We start from the raw sequence: 18,484 nt of genomic DNA, 5'->3' as shown, positions 1-18,484 counted from the left end.
ATTAATCTTCTGAAGACTTTGAGACAAAAAAAATCTTATTACAATTCTGATATACTTATTCATATGTTTCAGAGGTTAAGTCGTTTAAGTGGGCTCCATTTTCTAGTTCTTTGCTTTTGCTGCTTCTGTCTGAATTCTCAGGTTCCTTAAGATATTAAAGGATATAACTTATACCAGTAAATGTAGAGATTTCTTTTTTCTCATCTTTTTTTTATTGTAGTAAAATATACAAAAACGTAACCTGAGATCTACCATCTTAAAATTTTAAGTATACATTATAGTATTGTTAACTACAGGCGCAGTGCGGTACAGCACATCTCTAGAACGTAGCCATCTTGCGTGACTGGACTTCACATCCATTGAACAGCCCCTTCCACAGCCCCAGACAACTGCAGTTCAAGTTTCTGCTTCCATGGGTTTGACTACTGTATGATACCACAAGTGATATCATACACTAATTAGTTGTGTTGTCACTGGTTTATTTCACTTAGCATAGTGCCCTCAAGGTTCGTTCATGTTGTTGCACATGACAAGATTTCCTTTTTCTGGATGAATAACATTCCATTATGTGTTATACCACATTTTCTTTTCTCTCGCTCTTTTCTAATTTATTGATTTTAGAGAGTGAGGAAAGGGGATAGAGAGAGAAACATCAATTTGTTGTTCTATTTATTCATGCATTTATTGGTTGATTCTTGTATGTGTCCTGATTGGAGGATTAAAGTTGCAACCTTGGCATATTGGGAGGACACTCTAACCCAATTTAAAAATATGAGCAAAATACCTAGAGATTACCTCAAAGAACACATACACAAAATAAGTATTGATGAGGATGTAGAGAAACTGGAATCCCTGTGCACTGTTAGAAAAATAAAATGGTGCAGCCTCTATGGAAAACAGTATGACGGTTCCTCAAAAAATTAAAACTAGAGCTACCATATGATCCTGCAGTCCTACTTCTAGGTACTAATTTAAAATAATTAAAATCAGGACCTCAAAGAAATATCTGAATTCCCACGTTCACTGCAGCACTGTTCACAATAGCCAAGAGATAGAAACAACTTATATTTCTATTATGGATGACTAGATCAGGAAAATGTGGTCCATTTGTTGTAGAAATTCCTAATCCCAAATTAGTATTTTGAGATCTTTCCTCTGGGGGCTAATCAGGTTTTTTCAGAGAAGACACTAACAAACACTTCCCTAGGAGGTCCTGCCAGCACTGTAGAAACCAGATGGGAGAAACTGTCTGGGATATCTTCAGTATTCACATGCATTATTTATCTTAATTTTCTTGCTTTCAGAACTAGTATGCATACCTTCAGCTGTGTATGACATTCCCATATTCGGAGAGTGAACCTCCAGTATTCACCACAATTGGGAGTGGGCTTTAACCAGTAGCATCTTGTAGGGAGGATATATTAAGATCTAGTTGGCTTTTAAACAGCTCTCAAACTACCCACCTTATCTTAACCCCATCCCTTTATATCTACTTCCAGAGATACCTGAAGCTTTTGGTTCCTGAGTTGTTTTAGAATTCTTACATATAGGTTGGATTGGTTCCTGGCTTTCCCCACTGCTGGTTGAAGATTCAGCTTTCTTGAGTATGCTCATCCAGTATTTTCCAACTTCCAGAATATTGTTGCTATTACTGCTTGTCCTTGTTCTTTCGTATCTTGTCAGTTTGTTAAAAAATAAGTAAAAACCCTACAGGTTTTGAGAGTTTTCTGGAGGGAGTGAAATTAGGTACATGTGTTCAATCCACCATCTATTTATCTGAAACTAATGAATTCTAACCACAATGAAGCAATTGCTTTACCTCTTTCATGTGATACTTCTGTTGATCTTCGGTTTATACTAGGTGTTATACCTGAAGAACCTTAGCCCTCGGGTGACCGAAAGAGATCTAGTCTCATTGTTTGCTCGGTTCCAGGAGAAAGAAGGACCTCCGATTCAATTCCGAATGATGACTGGACGGATGAGGGGGCAAGCCTTTATCACCTTTTCCAGTAAGTAGCTTTTTATTTTTATTTTTTTTGTGTGTGACAGAGACAGAGAGAGGGACAGATGAGTACAGACAGACAGGAAGAGAGATGAGAAGCATCAGTTCTTTGTTGCTGCACCTTAGTTGCCCATTGATTGCTTTCTCATATATGCCTTGACTGGGGGGCTACAGAAGAGCTAGTGACCCCTTGCTCAAGCCAGAGACCTTGGGCTCAAACTGGTGAGCTTTGCTCAAACCAGATGAGCCCACGCTCAAGCCGGAGACCTCGGGCTTTTGAACCTGGGTCCTCAATGTCTCAGTCTGACACTCTATCCACTGCGCCCCCCCCCCCCCCGTCAGACTCCAGTAAGTAGCTTTATCTGGATAATTACTCAGTTTGTAGCATCAGCCTTAGAGACTACATATACCTGCTCTGATTTAGATACAGTCCTTTGATTTCTCTACAACATATGAGAAGCATGTTCTTAAGTACATGGAAAAAAAGGGAAGAGAAATAAGCAAAACATGTTTTCAATGTGCCTCTGTCCTTCCTTTTCTGCTTCCTCTCATTTATTGACTGTACATAACTGCCTAACGTCATTGTCCTCAATTTTCTCCAACTGTGACACTTTCTTCCCATCTTATCAAACTTTACCTTTAAAAATTTTACTTTAGCCCTAGCCAGTGGCACAGTGGATAGTGTGTAGTCCTGCAGCGCTGGGGTCGCTGGCTTGACCCCTAGGGTTGCCAATTCAGGCCCCAGTCAGGGCACATATGAGAAGCAATCAATGGCACAACTAAGTGGAATAACAAGTTGATGCTTCTGTCTCCGCTCTTCTCTCTTTCTCTCTCTCTCTCTCTCTCCCATCCTGCCTCCCTCCCGCCCTCCCTCTCCTTCGCCCTTCTCTCTCCTACTCCCTTTCCCTCTCTCTCTTTCTCTCCCTCCCTCTCTCTCTCCTCTCTCTCTTCTCCTCTCTTCATCTCTCTCTTCATCTCTTTCTTCCTCTCCCTTCCTCTCCCTCTCAAAAAAATTGACCTTTGCTCACAGTAGTATTTATAGTCCAGTTTATGTCATTAATATATTGGTATTCTGATCAGAACACTTGCACTTGCTTAATGCCCCAGTCCTTTTAGAACTAAGAGATGGCAAGCTAATATGCTAATTCACTAGTAATTCATAATTAGTGAATGATGATGTATTCTTATAACTGTTGTTTGCATCTTAATACATGATTTCAGTATCCTAATCCAAAGGAAGCAAGAATATAGGAATTTCAGTTTCTCTGACAGACCAGACTTTTTGGTGGAGGCTGGGTATGAGCTATACCTTTCATTATTTCTAAACTGTCATCACGTGTAAACAACCTAGTAATCTATGTATAGGCGAATGATTTCCGGTTGAGCAGTTCCGTACTCCACTCTTTACATATAGTCTTGTACTATCTTTTTTATCTTATTGAAGGTTTGTGGATCATCTACACTAGTGGTTTTTAGTCTTTTTAAGTATGAGGACCCTTTTAAACTTAAAAAATATTTCATGGACCTTCACCTAATATGATCCATTAACGGAAAAAATATTTTAAAAAAGATTTTATAAACTAAGCTGTTTTGCTAACCATAATAGCATCTATCCACATTTGAAAATTTATAGTACATATATAAATTATGATATAAATTGGTTCAGTCTAAAGACACTGCTTGTCTACTTTTGATTTCACAGACTCTGGGCAGTAATTCCACTCCTTTTTGATTTCTCACATCAAGGCTCTGAAACCCATAACAAGGATACTCCTGCTGTGCACTGTGTCCTCTCACACCTCAAGTTTCTACGTGCTTACAAGGATTATTACACTCATTTAGCTCCATGTGGGCTCCCACAATCACTCTCCCATCAAAAGAAAAAATAGCAAAATGTCCTTAATAGCACGGTAACTTCTTTTATTTGTGTTGCCATTAAATATTTCGTTCATTTAATGAAATAAAATGAATTCATTCTCACAATACCTATAATCTGTTATCTAATATGGAGGCTTGTGTATTAGCAGTTATAGCTTAGCCTTATTTAGCACACTGCCTATATTCTTGTTTCTTTACCTATATCTTTTAGTTAGAGGGCACTCTCAAACACCCATTTAAGTTTTTCTTGCCATTTTATTAGCCAGTTCTTTAATCTTGCTGAGTTATACAAATTTGAGATTATGGAGAAGATAGTATCAAATAGCTGTAGGGCCTTATAGCCTACATTTAATTCCAAGGCAAAGAAAAGAAAAAAGATGCCTGACCTGTGGTGGCGCAGTGGATAAAGCATCGACCTGGAAATGCTGAGGTCGCCGGTTCGAAACCCTGGGCTTGCCTGGTCAAGGCACATATGGGAGTTGATGCTTCCAGCTCCTCCCCCCCCCTTCTCTCTCTCTGTCTCTCCTCTCTCGCTCTCTCTGTCTCTCCCTTTCCTCTCTAAAAATGAATAAATAAATTAAAAAAAAAAAGAAATGTTTAAAAATAAATAAATAAAAAAAATAAAAAAAAGGAAAAGAAAAAAGAAAAAAACCCACAAACATAAACTAAACTTGGAATAGACTTGAATTTTTAAACCCTGTGTAAATTGATTTTATATTTCCTTTCTTTTAGATAAGGAGATAGCATGGCAAGCATTTCATCTAGTTAATGGATATAAACTCCATGAAAAAATACTGGTGATAGAATTTGGGAAGAATAAAAGGCAACAGTCAGATCTCCAGACTTCTTCTCTCATGCCATCTGCTATAGAAAGCACTATGGAAATCAGTGACAGCTAGAAGATACACAGATGGTGAGTCCCAGGAGATCTTTCTTGCATCAGAATCTTGGATCTAGGATTTCTGTATCAATAGCAATTTGTTTGGACTTGAAGAAGAGAAACTAAGGAACAGAAAAATCTAGTTAAGATAATCCCTTTAACTTTTAGAAAGAATTGGTAGAAAACATTTTCTATAATCAAACACTATATAGGAAAGACTAGATGCTGAGTCTGAAGGGTAGGGTACAAAGAAGATTATTTTTCTCAGGATAAATTACAAAGGGTTATTTCCAAGGATTTTTTTTTTAATTTTTATAGTTTATCTGTGGTCTTAAATACTTGTCCCTAGACATAACATTCTTTCTAAGATTTTCTCCTATATACAGAACTAAAAAACTAAGTGTTGAAATATTTATTTATTAGAGCCTATTTGTCCTTAATTCTATTTCTGTAATAAATAAATTCCCAGGATCTGAGGCCTAAACATCAACAAATGCTATTAAATGAGAACTATCAGCAGTAACAGTAGGTAGTTTCATAAGTCAGTACATGTATTGAATGAATACATCTCGTTGCGTCATCCGTGTCTTCAAAAAGCCATATATTTTTCTAATGAAAGCATCTAGATATAACTAGTGATGTTTACCTGGTCATTTAATTTAGCTACTGTTGAGTAATCATTGAATTCAAAGCAATAAAAATCAAATAAGCATCCACTATATGCTATGTATTAGGTGTATGTATTTTAGAAGAGGAACATACTAGGACAAAATTACTAAAGGGGAGACTGGAAGAAAGGGTTCTCTAGAAGAGACGCAGCCAATCCCAACTTCCCCAGTTGTTTGTTTATAGTTTCTAGAGACCAGAAAGACAATATGGTATAGAGGAGGAAGTATGAACTTTGGACTCAGGCCTATGTTTGAACTTCACAGTCACACTTACCACTCCATGACCTTGGCAAGTCACTTAATCTGATAATAATACTACTTACCTCATTGAGTTGTGAGAATTAAATGAGATGATATTATCCAGGTAGAAGAAAAAAGAAAGAAAAAAAAAGAATGAAAAAAATTGAACAGTCTATGGAACCATTAAGTACTCCAACATACTTGCCATGGGAGTACCAGAAAAAGAGATGAGAAAGAGCAGAAAAAGTATTCTAATACATCCCATATTTGTTGAGAAACATTATCTACACATCGAGAATCTCAGTAAACCCCAAGCAAGATAAACAAGAAGAAATGCACAGATACATTATAGTAAAAGTGCTAAAATACAAAGATAGAAGGTCTTGGAAGCAACATGAGAAAAACGAAGCATTACTTTCAGTGGACCCCCAACAAGATTAACAGCTAACTTCTCATTAGAAACAATGGAGATGGCAGGGGGATAACATATCCAAAGTGTTAAAAAAAAATACCCGTCAGTATAGAATCTCATATCCATTAAAGCTATTTTTCAAAAATGAATATAAGGATATTGACACAAAATCAAAAAAACTGAATTTGTTATTGGAACACCTGATTTACAGGAAATATAAAGGAAGTTCTTCAGGTGGAAAGCAAGTGATCTCAAACAATAATTTGAATCTACACATCCAAAAAAAACTAGCACAGGTCAAGTTAATTATAAAAGACAGTTGAAATGCATTTTTAAACTGATTTAAAAATAAATTTTATAAAACAGTTTGTATATAATAGTTGCATTTTGGAACCTACCACATATGATACTAATATATTTGTCCACAACAGGACAAAGAAGGTGGGTAGAAACAAAATTGCATTGGACTAAAGATGTAAGTCCATATGGTAACTCAAATCCACTGGAAGAGATGAGAATAAAGTTAATGCTAAAATGCTATAAATATATACTTACTCTGCCTTTCTCTCTAGCTTCTTTAAAAGACATAAAATTATGTTAAGTGATAATCATAACAATGTACTGTTGGATTTATAGCATGTAGAAATTATATATATAGCAATAATATCATAAACAAGTGGGGAATGGAATAGGTTTATATAGGAATAAGGTTTTTATATTTCTTTTGAATTACAATATATATGAAGCCAATTCAGTTTAGATATGCATGGTAAGCCTTAAAGTAACCACTAAGGAAATAATTTAAAATATTATTAAAGAAATTTAAATGTTAAATGAAACTAGACCACCCTCTTACATATGCAAGAATAAACTCAAGATGGATTAAAGAGTTAAATGTTAGACTTAATACCTTTAAAATCATAGGAGAAAACATAGGCAGTAAAATCTTAGACATTTCTTGTAGCAATATTTTTTATGATATATCACCTCAGGCAAGGAAAACAAAACAAACAAACAAAAAAACCAAATGGGACTATATCAAAATAAAAAGTTTGCACAGCAAAGGAAACCATCAACAAAATGAGAAGACAATCTACTGACTAGGAGAACATACTCACTGATACATCTGGTAAGGGCTTAATATCAAAAATTTGTAAAGAATTTATAAAACTCAACACTCCCCCCCCAAAAAACACCACCAAAAAACAAAACAACAATCCAATTAAAAAATAGGCAAAGGACCTGAATAGACAGTTCTCCAAAAAGGACATACAGATGGCCAATAGACATATGGAAACATGTTTAATGTCACTAATCATCAAATGTAAATTAAAACCACAATGAGCTATCACCTAACACCTGTCATAATGCTAGCATCAATAAATCAACAAACAAGTGTTGATGAGAATATAGGGAAAAGGAGCCCTCGTGTACTGCTGGTGAAAATGCAGACTGGTGCAGCCATCATGGAGAATAGTGTGGCGTTTCCTCAAAAATTTAAAAATGGAACTGCCTTATGACCCAGCAATTCCACTTCTGGGAATATATTCAAAGCAACCTGAAACATTAATTCGAGGAATATATGCACCCCTATGTTCATTGCAGCATTATTTACAACAACCAAGATTTGAAAGCAGCAGTACCCATCAGTAGCTGAGTGGATAAAAAAGGTATGGTGCATTTACACAATGGAATACTCCTCAGTTGTAAAAAGGAAGGAAATTTTACCTTTTGTGACAGTATGAATGAACCTGCAGAGTATTATGCTAAGTGAAATAAGCCAGTCAGAGAAAAGACAAGAACCATACGATTTCATTTGTTTGTGGAATCTAATGAACAAAATAAACTAACAGCCAAAATAGAAACAGACTCACAGGTACAGAGAACAGACTGACAGCTGTCAGAGGGGAAGTAGTGGGTTCGGGGCTGGGTGAAAAAAGTGAAGGGATTAAGCAAAGAAAAAGCCTCATAGACACAGACAACAGTGTGGTGATTATAAAGGTGAGGGTGGAGGTAGGAGAAAGTCAAGCGGGATAAATGGTGATGGAAGGATACTTGGTTTGGGGTAGAGAACACAGGATACAGTGTATGGATGGTGTATTATAGAATTGTACACTTGAAACATACAATTTTATTAACCAATGTCACTCCAATTAATTCAATTGAAAAACAAAAAAGAGAAAAAAAATTTAAATGTTGCATTAGAAAAACTTAAATGTTAATGAGAAATGGAGAAACAAAAACAAAAACTGTAACATAGAAAACAAACAGTAAAACGGCAGTCCTAAATGAATAGTAACAGTAAAATATGAATGGATTAACCTTTTGAGAAGTACAAACGTTCATGTACGTCCTTGTGCCTCCTGACCATCCAGAGTACAATTGTACAAAAAATTTATTTTAAAAATGTATAAGGCAACATTAAAAAAAGGCAGATGTATGTTCTGGTTTCCATAAATTGGTTATCAAACAAACATGATTTTAAGTTAATAAAACTATAACTGGAACTAATTTCATTCTTTGAAAAAAAACTCTCAGGGGTTAGAGAGCATGAAAAAAACCCTCACTACTCAAAGGGTTAAACAATGCAATAAAAAAGTAGAGATTATCAAACTGGAGAAAAAAATAAACAAGATCTACCTCTATGCTAAAGGTACAGAGTAAAGGTAAAAGGATAGAAAGAAATATCAGGCAAATGGAAACTAAGAAACCTGGAATGACCCTACTAATATCAGACAAAATAGACTTTAAACAAAGACTGCCACTAGAGATAAAGAGTGACATCTTATGATAAAAGAATTAGTACATCAGAAAGATATAACAATTATAAATATGTATGCGCTTAACAATAGAGCACCAAAATACATGAATCAGAAACTGAACTAAATAATGGGAGAAATATACAAGTCTACAGTAAGAGTTGGGGAATTTCGTACCCAATTTTTAATAATAGAATAACTGGACAAAAGATAAACAAGGAATTAGAAAACTTGAAAAATGCCATAATTCATGTAGACCTTCAAGAGATGTATAGAAAACTTCACCCAACAAAAGCAGAATACACATTCTTCTCTAATGTGCATGTAACATTTTCAGAATTGAATTTAAGTGGTCTGCAATCATGCAAAGTATGTTTTCTGACCACATGGACTGAAACTAGAAATCAATAACAGAAAGTTGGAAAACATACAAATATGAATTAAACAAACTTTTGAATGACCAGTAGTTAAAAGAAGAAATCACAAGGGAAATTAGGAAATCTTTTGAAATAATAAATGAAGATTCAACATGACAAGACTTATGGGCTGCACCTAAAGTAATAGTTAAAAAATTGCCTATATTTTAAAAAGATCACATATCAGTAACCTCACTTTACCTTCCGACACTGGATAAAGAGGAACAAAGTAAACATAGAGCAAACAGAAGGAAAAAAATTTTTTGATTAAAAGATGTGGAGAATAGAAAAACAGTAAAGTCAATGAAACCAAAATTGGTTGTATAAAAAGCTCAACGAAGTGACAAACCTTTTGCTAGTTTGACCAGGAAAAAATGAAAACCCAAATTATTAGAATCACAAATAGAGGAGGAACATTACTACCAACCTTACAGAAATAAAAAAAGATTATGAAGGAACATTGTGATTAATTGTATGCCAATAAATATAATACACAAACTTCTGAAACCAATGAAAAAAATATAAAAGGACTTGTAGGAAATAAAGTGGTTAATTAGTAATTTTTTTAAATACCATGGAGAAAAGCCCAGGTTCAAATAACTTCTCAGATCAAATCTAGTAGACACTAAAGAATAATTAATACAGATTCTTCACAAACTTCCAAAAACTAAAAGGAGGTAATACTTATTGTATATGCTACAACATGGAAAAACCCTGAAACCATGCTAAATTAAATAACATTTACAAAAGACTATGTATCACTTGATTCCATTTATATGAAGTTTCCAATATTGGCAAATATAGAGACAGAGAATGTATTTGTGATTGTTTGGGCTGGGAGTGATAGCTGAAATGTGTCTTCTTCAGAGGTTGATGAAAATGTTCTAAAATTGACTGGTGATAATTGTACAAATCTGAATATACTACAAACCACGATTATAAACTTTAAATGGGTAAAATTTAAGGTATATGAATTATATCTAAAAGTCACAAAAAAAGAAATCGAATATAACCCAAATGCCATCAGTAGGAGAATGGATGAATAAATTCTCAAATATCCATTTTAATGGAATACTATACAGCCATTAAAATGGTGGGGTATATCTGAATACATTCTGAACTGTATGATGTCCAGGATTTTATATCAAGTTAAAAAGCAAGAAATATGTAGAGTTGATCCTTAAACAACATGGGTTTGATTTGAACTCTGCAGGTTCATTTATACATGGATTTTTTTTATCAATAAATACATGTAATGTTTTGATCTGTGGTTGGGAGTCTGTGGAAGCAGAGGGCTGACTACATATGCATTGATCTGCATCATTTTATATATGGGACTTGAGCATCTGCAGATTATTTATTTATTTGTTTGTTTATTTATTTATTTTAAGTATCCACGGATGTTAGTATTTGCAGGGGGTTCTGGAACCAGTCCCTCACAGATGGCGAGCAACAGGGTTTCTGGGGAATCAGTTATATGTGGATTTCTGACTGTGGGGTGTTGGTGCCTTTAACTCCCACATTATTCAAAAGTTAACTGTATAATGTGAATACATTTATAAACAAAAACATTTGTACATATGGTATATGTATATATAGATATTTCTAAATAAATTTAGGGAAAAGCTGGGAAATATACATACCAAATTGTATTCCTTTTAGAGGTGGAATTGGATGGGTTGACGGGAGACTTTTGCTTTATGCAATTTTTTTAGTGTTGTAGTTTGGGGTGATCTTTTTTACTAATTTTAACATTTTTTTTAATTGAAAGGAGTTTTTTTGTTTGTTTTGGGCTTTTTTTAAAATATTCCGCCAATGACAGCTTCCAGAATATTTTTCAGGCCTGTTCTGAGGATATCATCTAACTATACTCAGGACAATCCTATTCCTTTGATATACTGCTCACTTACGATTAAATCTCCAATTTTAAATATAGTTTAAGGGACAAGAAATAAGTTATCTTGTTATAACCTCTCATACATGTTACCCAGGACATACTTCTAACTTGGACTTTTCAGAAGGAATTTATTCCGTATGGTAGAAACTCTCACCTCTGCCCTTTGCTAGTTCTATGACCACTAACAGTAGAGGAAAAGAGAAATGAAGGGTGGTCCTCAATTGGTGCATAAACTGTGGGATTACCCTACAATGGAATCCTACTAAGCAATAAAAACTATGATGAACACTGATACATGCAACAACTTGAATGAATGTCAGATGCATTTTGCTAAGTAAAAGAAGCCAAACTCAAATGCAATGTTTGATTGCATTTATATATTCTGGAAATGAAAACTATAGGAACACAACAAATCAGTGGATGTCAGAAGTGAAAAATGGGAGATTGATTACAAATTGGTAATACAAGGAATTTGTTCTAATAATGGAATTTTCTGTATCTTGATTATAATTACTTGAGTGTATGCATTTGTCAAAACTTCTATGACTGTACACCAAAAAGGATGAATTACTGTATATAAAATTTAAAATAAATGTAATTTTTATTGGAGAAAAGAAAGTTTCTCAAAGTTATTTCCATAATGCATTGTACCTGTTCAGTGGTCTTTTGATTACTTTTGAAGACTTAAAGCCACATGGCTACTCTTCCTTACTTTCTGCCCACAGGTCAGCAGGAGTTGTCAGTTAAAATCATCTTATAAGCACATATGCACACAAACCTACGTTTTAAAAAAATCAGCAGAAACAGAAAAATAATTTGCTACACACAAGATTGTGTCCTTAGCATAAAATGTATACAGTCTTCTTAATACAGGGGGTCCTCAGGTTATGACACAGTTCCATTTCTACAACAGTGACGTAACCCGAATTTTGGTGTAAGTCAAAATACACCCTAGCCTAAGTCACTTACCTATCCTAGTACAGTTGTAAAATTATAATCTAGAGCATAAAAACACATCTAAGCCACAGAAAAAGAATACTGTGTATTCTTTCACCACACACAACCAAACTAGTTTGCCCATGTAGTCCATAAGTACGATGCTAACAGCATTAGACAAAACACTCATGTCTCAGTTTTTTTAAGTTTTTATGGGAGTGAGCATTGTAAACTCGAAACATATGTTAAGACTGTCCTAACCCGAGGAGCCCTGTATACAAAAGTCAATAATCAAATAAAAAGGTAGGTAAATGAAGCCCTGGCCAGTTGGCTCAGTGGTAGAGCATCGGCCCGGCGTGTGGAAGTCCCAGGTTAGATTCTTGGTCAGGGCACACAGGAAAAGCTCCCATCTCCTTCTCCATACTTCCCCCTCTCCTTTCTCTCTATCTCTCTCTTCCCTTCCCACAGCCAAGGCTCCATTGGAGCAATGTTGGCCCAGGCACTAAGGATGGCTCCATGGACTCCACCTCTGGTGCTGAGGATGGCTCTGGTCACAGCAGAGCAATACCCCAGATGGACAGAGCATCGCCCCCTGGTGGGCATGCCGGGTGGATCCTGGTCAGGTGCATGTGGGAGTCTGTCTGCCTCCCAGCTTCTCACTTCAGAAAAATACAACAACAAAAAAAAAAAAAACAAAAAACCATACACATGGCCAATAGACATGTGTAAAGAAAAAAAGTAGGCAAATAGGTAAATGAACATTTATAGAAACTGAAATATACATGACTGATAAGCTAAGAAAAAATGCTCAAAGTAGTAATACACATTAGGACAACTAGCCCTCTTAAAAGTCACAGAAATAGTAAAAACATTCACATATGTCCTTCACCCAACTTCACCTAATGTTAGCATCTTACATAACCATAGTACAATCATCAAAACCAGGAAAATAATATTGATATAGTAGTGTTAACTAATTTACCTTATTTGATTTTTCCATTTGCCCCACTAATGTCTTTTTATGATCTAAATTTGGAATCTATTTATCTATTTATTTATAAATACAGTTCACATTCAGTATTTTTGTATTAATTTCAGGTGTATAGTATAGTGGTTAGATCTTTTTAGGATCAGATCCAGGATCCCACACTGCATTTTGTTATCATGTGTCCTTATTCCATCTCTATCTGTGATGGTTCTCAATCTATGTCTTTGATGACCCTGTCAGTCTTGAAGAGTACCATCTTATTTTGTAGAATGTGCAAAATTGGGGTTTGTCGAATGTTTTGCTGTAATTAGATTAAGGCTACGCATTTTTGGTAAGAAGACTGCAGAAGCAATGTGCCATTTTAGTGCATAATATCAAGAGGTACTTGCTGATACGTCTTAATACTGGTGATGTTAATCTTCATTGTCACTTTCTTAAGGTTGTCTGCTATGTCTCTTCACTGTAAGGTTACAATTTTCTTCTTTATAATAAATATCTTGTAGGAAGATAGTGAGACCACTGAAATATTCTGTTTCTAATCATACTTTTAACCGCTAATTTTGGCATTCATCAGTGGTTCTCTGTCATGACAGTTACTACTATGGCATTTACCTAATAATGATTTTCTATTCTATGACATAACCCAATTTCGTCACTATTTTGTTGTTCAAATTGTTCCACCTTTGCCCATTAGGAGATTCTCTGTAATTTTGACTTATCCATGTTTTGGCTACTTATTTTCTGGTACCACAAGGTCTTCCAGGATAATCTTATGTTTTCCCTACCCCGGTGCTAGACTCAGTCATTCTACATGGACCTCTAGTTCGTTTTATTGGAAAATGGTATTTAGAAACCAAGGTCTGGGCACTAGGTGTTACCTTTATATATCCTTACAGAATATCAGATACAGTGGTACCTTGAGATACGAGTTTAATTCGTTCTGTAACCAAGCTTGTAAGTCAGTCCACTTGTATATCAAACACGTTTGTCCCATTTAAAATAACTGAAATAGATTTAATACATTCCAGCCCTGTGAAACATCCCCAAACCATCCTAAATTATGAAAAAAGACATGTTTTTAATTAAGAAACACACATGTATACTTTACCAATGCATAACAAAAATATATGAAATAAAAGAAAAAGGTGTTATTTAGTACTGTATTCTTACCTTGGAGACAGACGAGTGCAGCTAACGGAGGTGAATGGTGGAGGAGGAGGGAGGGAGGAAGGGATGCAGGCACTGTAGACATATAAATTAAAATTTCACTTTCTTAACACTAAATGTAAACTAAAATTGCATTTTCTTTACTTAAAATAAAACCAAAAAAACTTAATTGTAAAAAAATGCATTTTTTTAACTTTAAACTTAACCTAAGCTTAACATTACATATTTTTCATTTAATCATCACCTGTTTTTGCCTTTTAGGCTGCACTTTAGGCACGTTCACTTGCAGGACTTTTGAATAAAAATCTATCCAAAGAGGTTTGCTTTTGCTTGCCTTTTAAAATGTTACAGATATGTGACAAACAACTGTCATTGAAAAGTGCTATAGCACGCCCAGTTGAAACTTTTTCTGGGTGTTTCTTTTCAATGAAACTTGAAAGCTTCTCCCACATTGCCAGCATGTCTTTAATTTTACTTGTAGAAATCACTTCCTCACGACTCATATCTCGGAATTTTGCTTGGGTCTCAAACAAAAATATGGACCGAGTCGCAGCTCATATCTTAAAAAAATATAAAAAAAAATTGTATGTTGGTCTGTTCATATCTCAAGGTACCACTGTATAATGGTTGATGATGCCAGATGTTTCCAAGGATATGGAAGATAGACATTCAGACAAAGTAGGTGGGAGTATAAGTAAGTATAACCTTTTGGTAGGACAATTTGGCAATATCTATTAAAAATTTAATTGTAAAGTCTAAAAAATCTACTTCCAGAAATTCATTATACAGATATACTCAAAGAAATATACACAGGAATATTCATTACAGCATTGTAATAGCAAAAACCTAGAAACGACTGAAAAGTTCATCAATAGGGACTGGTTATTTAAGTAATTAAATTGTGGTACAACCATACAAAAAATATGTTCACATTAAAGGAAATGAGACATTGTGACAGCATGGATGGACCTGGAGAATATTATGCTAAGTGAAATAAGCCAGTCAGAGAAAGACAAATACCATACGATTTCACTTATATGTGGAATCTAATGAATAAAGTAAACGAACAAAATAGAAACAGATGCATAGATATAGAAAACAGACTGACAGCTGTTAGAGAAGAGGGAGGTGGAGGGGAGCTGGGTAAAGGCATTAAGCAAAAAAACAAAAGCAACTCAGGGACAAAGACAGCAATATGGTGATTACAAGAGGGAAAGGAGTGTGAGAAGAGGTAGAAGAGGGTAAAGGGATAAATGGTGAGGGAAAGAGATGACTTTGGATGGTGAACACAATACAATATAGAGAATTCATTATAGAATTGCACACTTGAAACCTATATAATTTTATTAACCAAAGGTGCCCCAATAAATTCAATTAAAAAAGGAAATGGGACTGATCTGTAGATATTGATGAGGACTTTGCTTCACATTTATTTATTTGTTTATTTATTTTTGTGACAGAGTGAGGGACAGACAAGGCAAGAAGGGAGAGATGAGAAGCATCAATTCTTCGTTGCGGCTCCTTAGTTGCTCATTGATTGCTTTCTCAAATTGCCTTGACTGGGGGAGGGGGGCTCCAGCAGACCGAGTGACCCCTTGCTCAAGCCAGTAACCTTGGGCTCAAGCCAGTGACCTTGGGCTTTAAGCCAGCGACCATGGAGTCATGCGTATGATCCCGTGCTCAAGCTGGGTGAGCCCACGCTCAAGCTGTTGACCTAGGGGTTTCGAATCTGGGTTCTCTGTATCCCAGTCTGACACTCTATCCACTGTGCCACCACCTGGTCAGGCGCTTCACATTTAATTGAGATAATAAAAGCAATAAGATGAGAACTTCCTCATCTTTTTAACCCCAAATCTACCATTTACTTACATTTGTGCCTACATTCTGTCTTCCTCCATTTACTGCACCGATCCTGAGTGGTTAAGGGTATGGGATCTAATGCCATACTGTCAGTGCTCTAATCCTGACTTGACCATTCACTAGCTGTATGACCTTGAGTAGGTTATATGAACTTGCTATGCCTTGTAGGGTTTCTCATTTGTTTGTTTTATTTTTCCCTGTTTTAATGTGAATAGGACAATAATAGTATTTAACTCACAGGATTGTCGAAGAATTAAACAAATTCCTATAAGGCATTTTGAATATTATCTGTCACATTGTAATACCTCAATAAATATTAGATTATTACTACAATGAATGCAGTGTTCTTTTTCCTATCAAAGGCTATTCCCTTCATTTGTGCTTTGGATTCTAGTCCCCTACTTTCTCAAAGACTTGACATAGGCAGTGTACTCCTTTCACCACCAATCTGTCATTTCCATTAGTAGATAAAAATGTCCTAGTATGTCCCTTTTATTAAAAAAAAACAAACCTTGATGACCTTCATATTCCCATCAAAGTATTGCTGCATTTCTCTATTCACCACAGCGCAATTTCTTAAAATTCTCTATTGTCATTGTCTCCACCTCTGTTTTCTCCTGAATCTACTTCAGTAAGGCTCATAACAAGGTCTTCTGGAACAGCCCCCACCCCATCTTGCCAAAGCAATGGTAATTTCTCTGTCCTCATATATCTCGATTCTTTAGCTGCATTCAGTGCAGTTTACTGCTTTTTTTTTTTCCTGAAACACTATTTTCTTGACTTCTGTAACACTGTAATTTTGCTTTTCTTTCTACTTCACTGATAAATTTCCAGTGTCCTTTATGGCTTCTCTGCTTCTTTAAATGTCACAGTGCCCCACGGCTCCCTCCCTAGTCTGGTTTTTCTCACTTGACTCTCCTTTAAAGCTCACATCTAGTTTCACGACTTTACTATCTATAGGCTTATGATCACTAAACCTGCTGTTTATTTCTAGCTCAGACCTTTCTGCTGAGCTCCAGATTCTACATCCAGTTGACTCCCTGCCAGAGCCCCCGGAATGTCCAAGTCCTTTTCGAGTGAAACATGTTCAAAATAAAAGACGAATAATTACCTCCTTCAGCCCATCAGTTTTCTAGTCTTTTTCTCATCAGTAAATGGCTCTACTACCCAATTTCTAATTATGGTCTTTATTCCTCTCTCCTTCTTAATTTCTACATATACCCATAAACAATCCCAGAGATTGTGTAGCAGTAATCTTCAACAGTATACCAAGAATCACCCACTTTTTTCCTCCCAACTTGACTACTAATTCGGTCTACCCTAGAACAGTTCATAGTTGAATTAACTACTACATAAGCCTTCTAACTGGTGGCCTTTCTTCCACTCTTGCCTCTCTACAATCCATTCTCCAAAGATCATAGAAAGGCATCTTTTAAAATTTTTAACTTTATTCTGTAACTAATTGGTTCAAAACCCTTTAATAAATTTCCATATTAGTTACAAAGAAAAGCAAACCCCTGAGAGTGCTGTCACTGAAAATGGAGGAGTGGGGAAAGTCAAAGGTTCTCTCCACTAATGCAATGATGAACCGGCAAAGCCTCTCAAAATCAACTCCGTCGGAACTCTGGAATCTAGTTTAAAAACAAACAAACAAAAAAACACTTAAGCCTGACCTGCTGTGGCACAGTGGATGAAGCGTCGACCTGGAACACTGAGGTCACCAGTTTGAAACCCCAGGCTTGCCTGGTCAGGTCAAGGCACATGTGGGAGTCGATGCTTCCTGCTTCTCCCCCTTTCTCTCTCTCTCTCTTCTCTCTAAAATGAATAAGTAAAGCCTTAAAAATGTTAAAAAAAAATAATAACCAAGGTAGTGCTTAATGAAGAAAGGGGCTGCTGAGTTTTTTACGGCATTTTTACTTTTCTGCCCACCATCCTCCAATCAACGGGGCAGTGACAGTCATGGAACGGCCGGCTTACTGGTGTCAGAGGAGGCAATACAGACCTTGTTCTCGAATGGTTATGGTTCTGCATGGGACCTGCCTGCTGGCTCCCTCCGGGGTCAGTGCAGGGACTTGACTTGGTTTTGCTCTTCCACCCCAAACTTATCTCAAGACTGAATGGCCTGGGCAGTGATTTTTTCCCCAAATTTTTTTTTCTTTTTGTGGTAAAGTACAAATAATATAAAATTTGACATCTTAACCATTTTAAGTACACAATTAAGTGGTATTAAGTACATTCATACTGTTGTGGGACCATTACCACCATCCATGTTCAGATCTCTTTCTCTTGCAAGACTGAGACTATAAATACTAGCAACTACCATTCTACTTTCCATCTGTATGATTTTGACTACTATATGTACCTCCTATAAGTGGAATCAT

At 35.8% G+C, this 18,484-nt stretch overlaps 1 protein-coding gene across 3 annotated transcripts in view; it reads left to right on the top strand.

Moving 5' to 3' along the window:
* Positions 1-11,698, top strand: part of RBM41 (RNA binding motif protein 41) — a 61,626-nt gene extending 49,928 nt beyond the window's left edge. For all 3 annotated transcript variants that reach the window (XM_066357711.1, XM_066357710.1, XM_066357712.1), the window contains 2 exons: positions 1,862-2,009; positions 4,613-11,698. In XM_066357711.1, the coding sequence (XP_066213808.1) occupies positions 1,862-2,009; positions 4,613-4,779 (315 nt within the window). In that variant the 3' untranslated portion in view covers positions 4,780-11,698. The remainder of the gene's footprint in view (positions 1-1,861; positions 2,010-4,612) is intronic.
* The last annotated feature ends 6,786 nt before the right edge of the window (positions 11,699-18,484 follow it).

The sequence above is a fragment of the Saccopteryx leptura genome, chromosome X (assembly GCF_036850995.1).
Source record: "Saccopteryx leptura isolate mSacLep1 chromosome X, mSacLep1_pri_phased_curated, whole genome shotgun sequence".
Classification (NCBI taxonomy): Eukaryota; Metazoa; Chordata; class Mammalia; order Chiroptera; family Emballonuridae; genus Saccopteryx; species Saccopteryx leptura.
The sequence above is the reverse complement of the archived record's forward strand: the minus strand, read 5'-3'. Positions and strand labels throughout refer to the sequence as shown.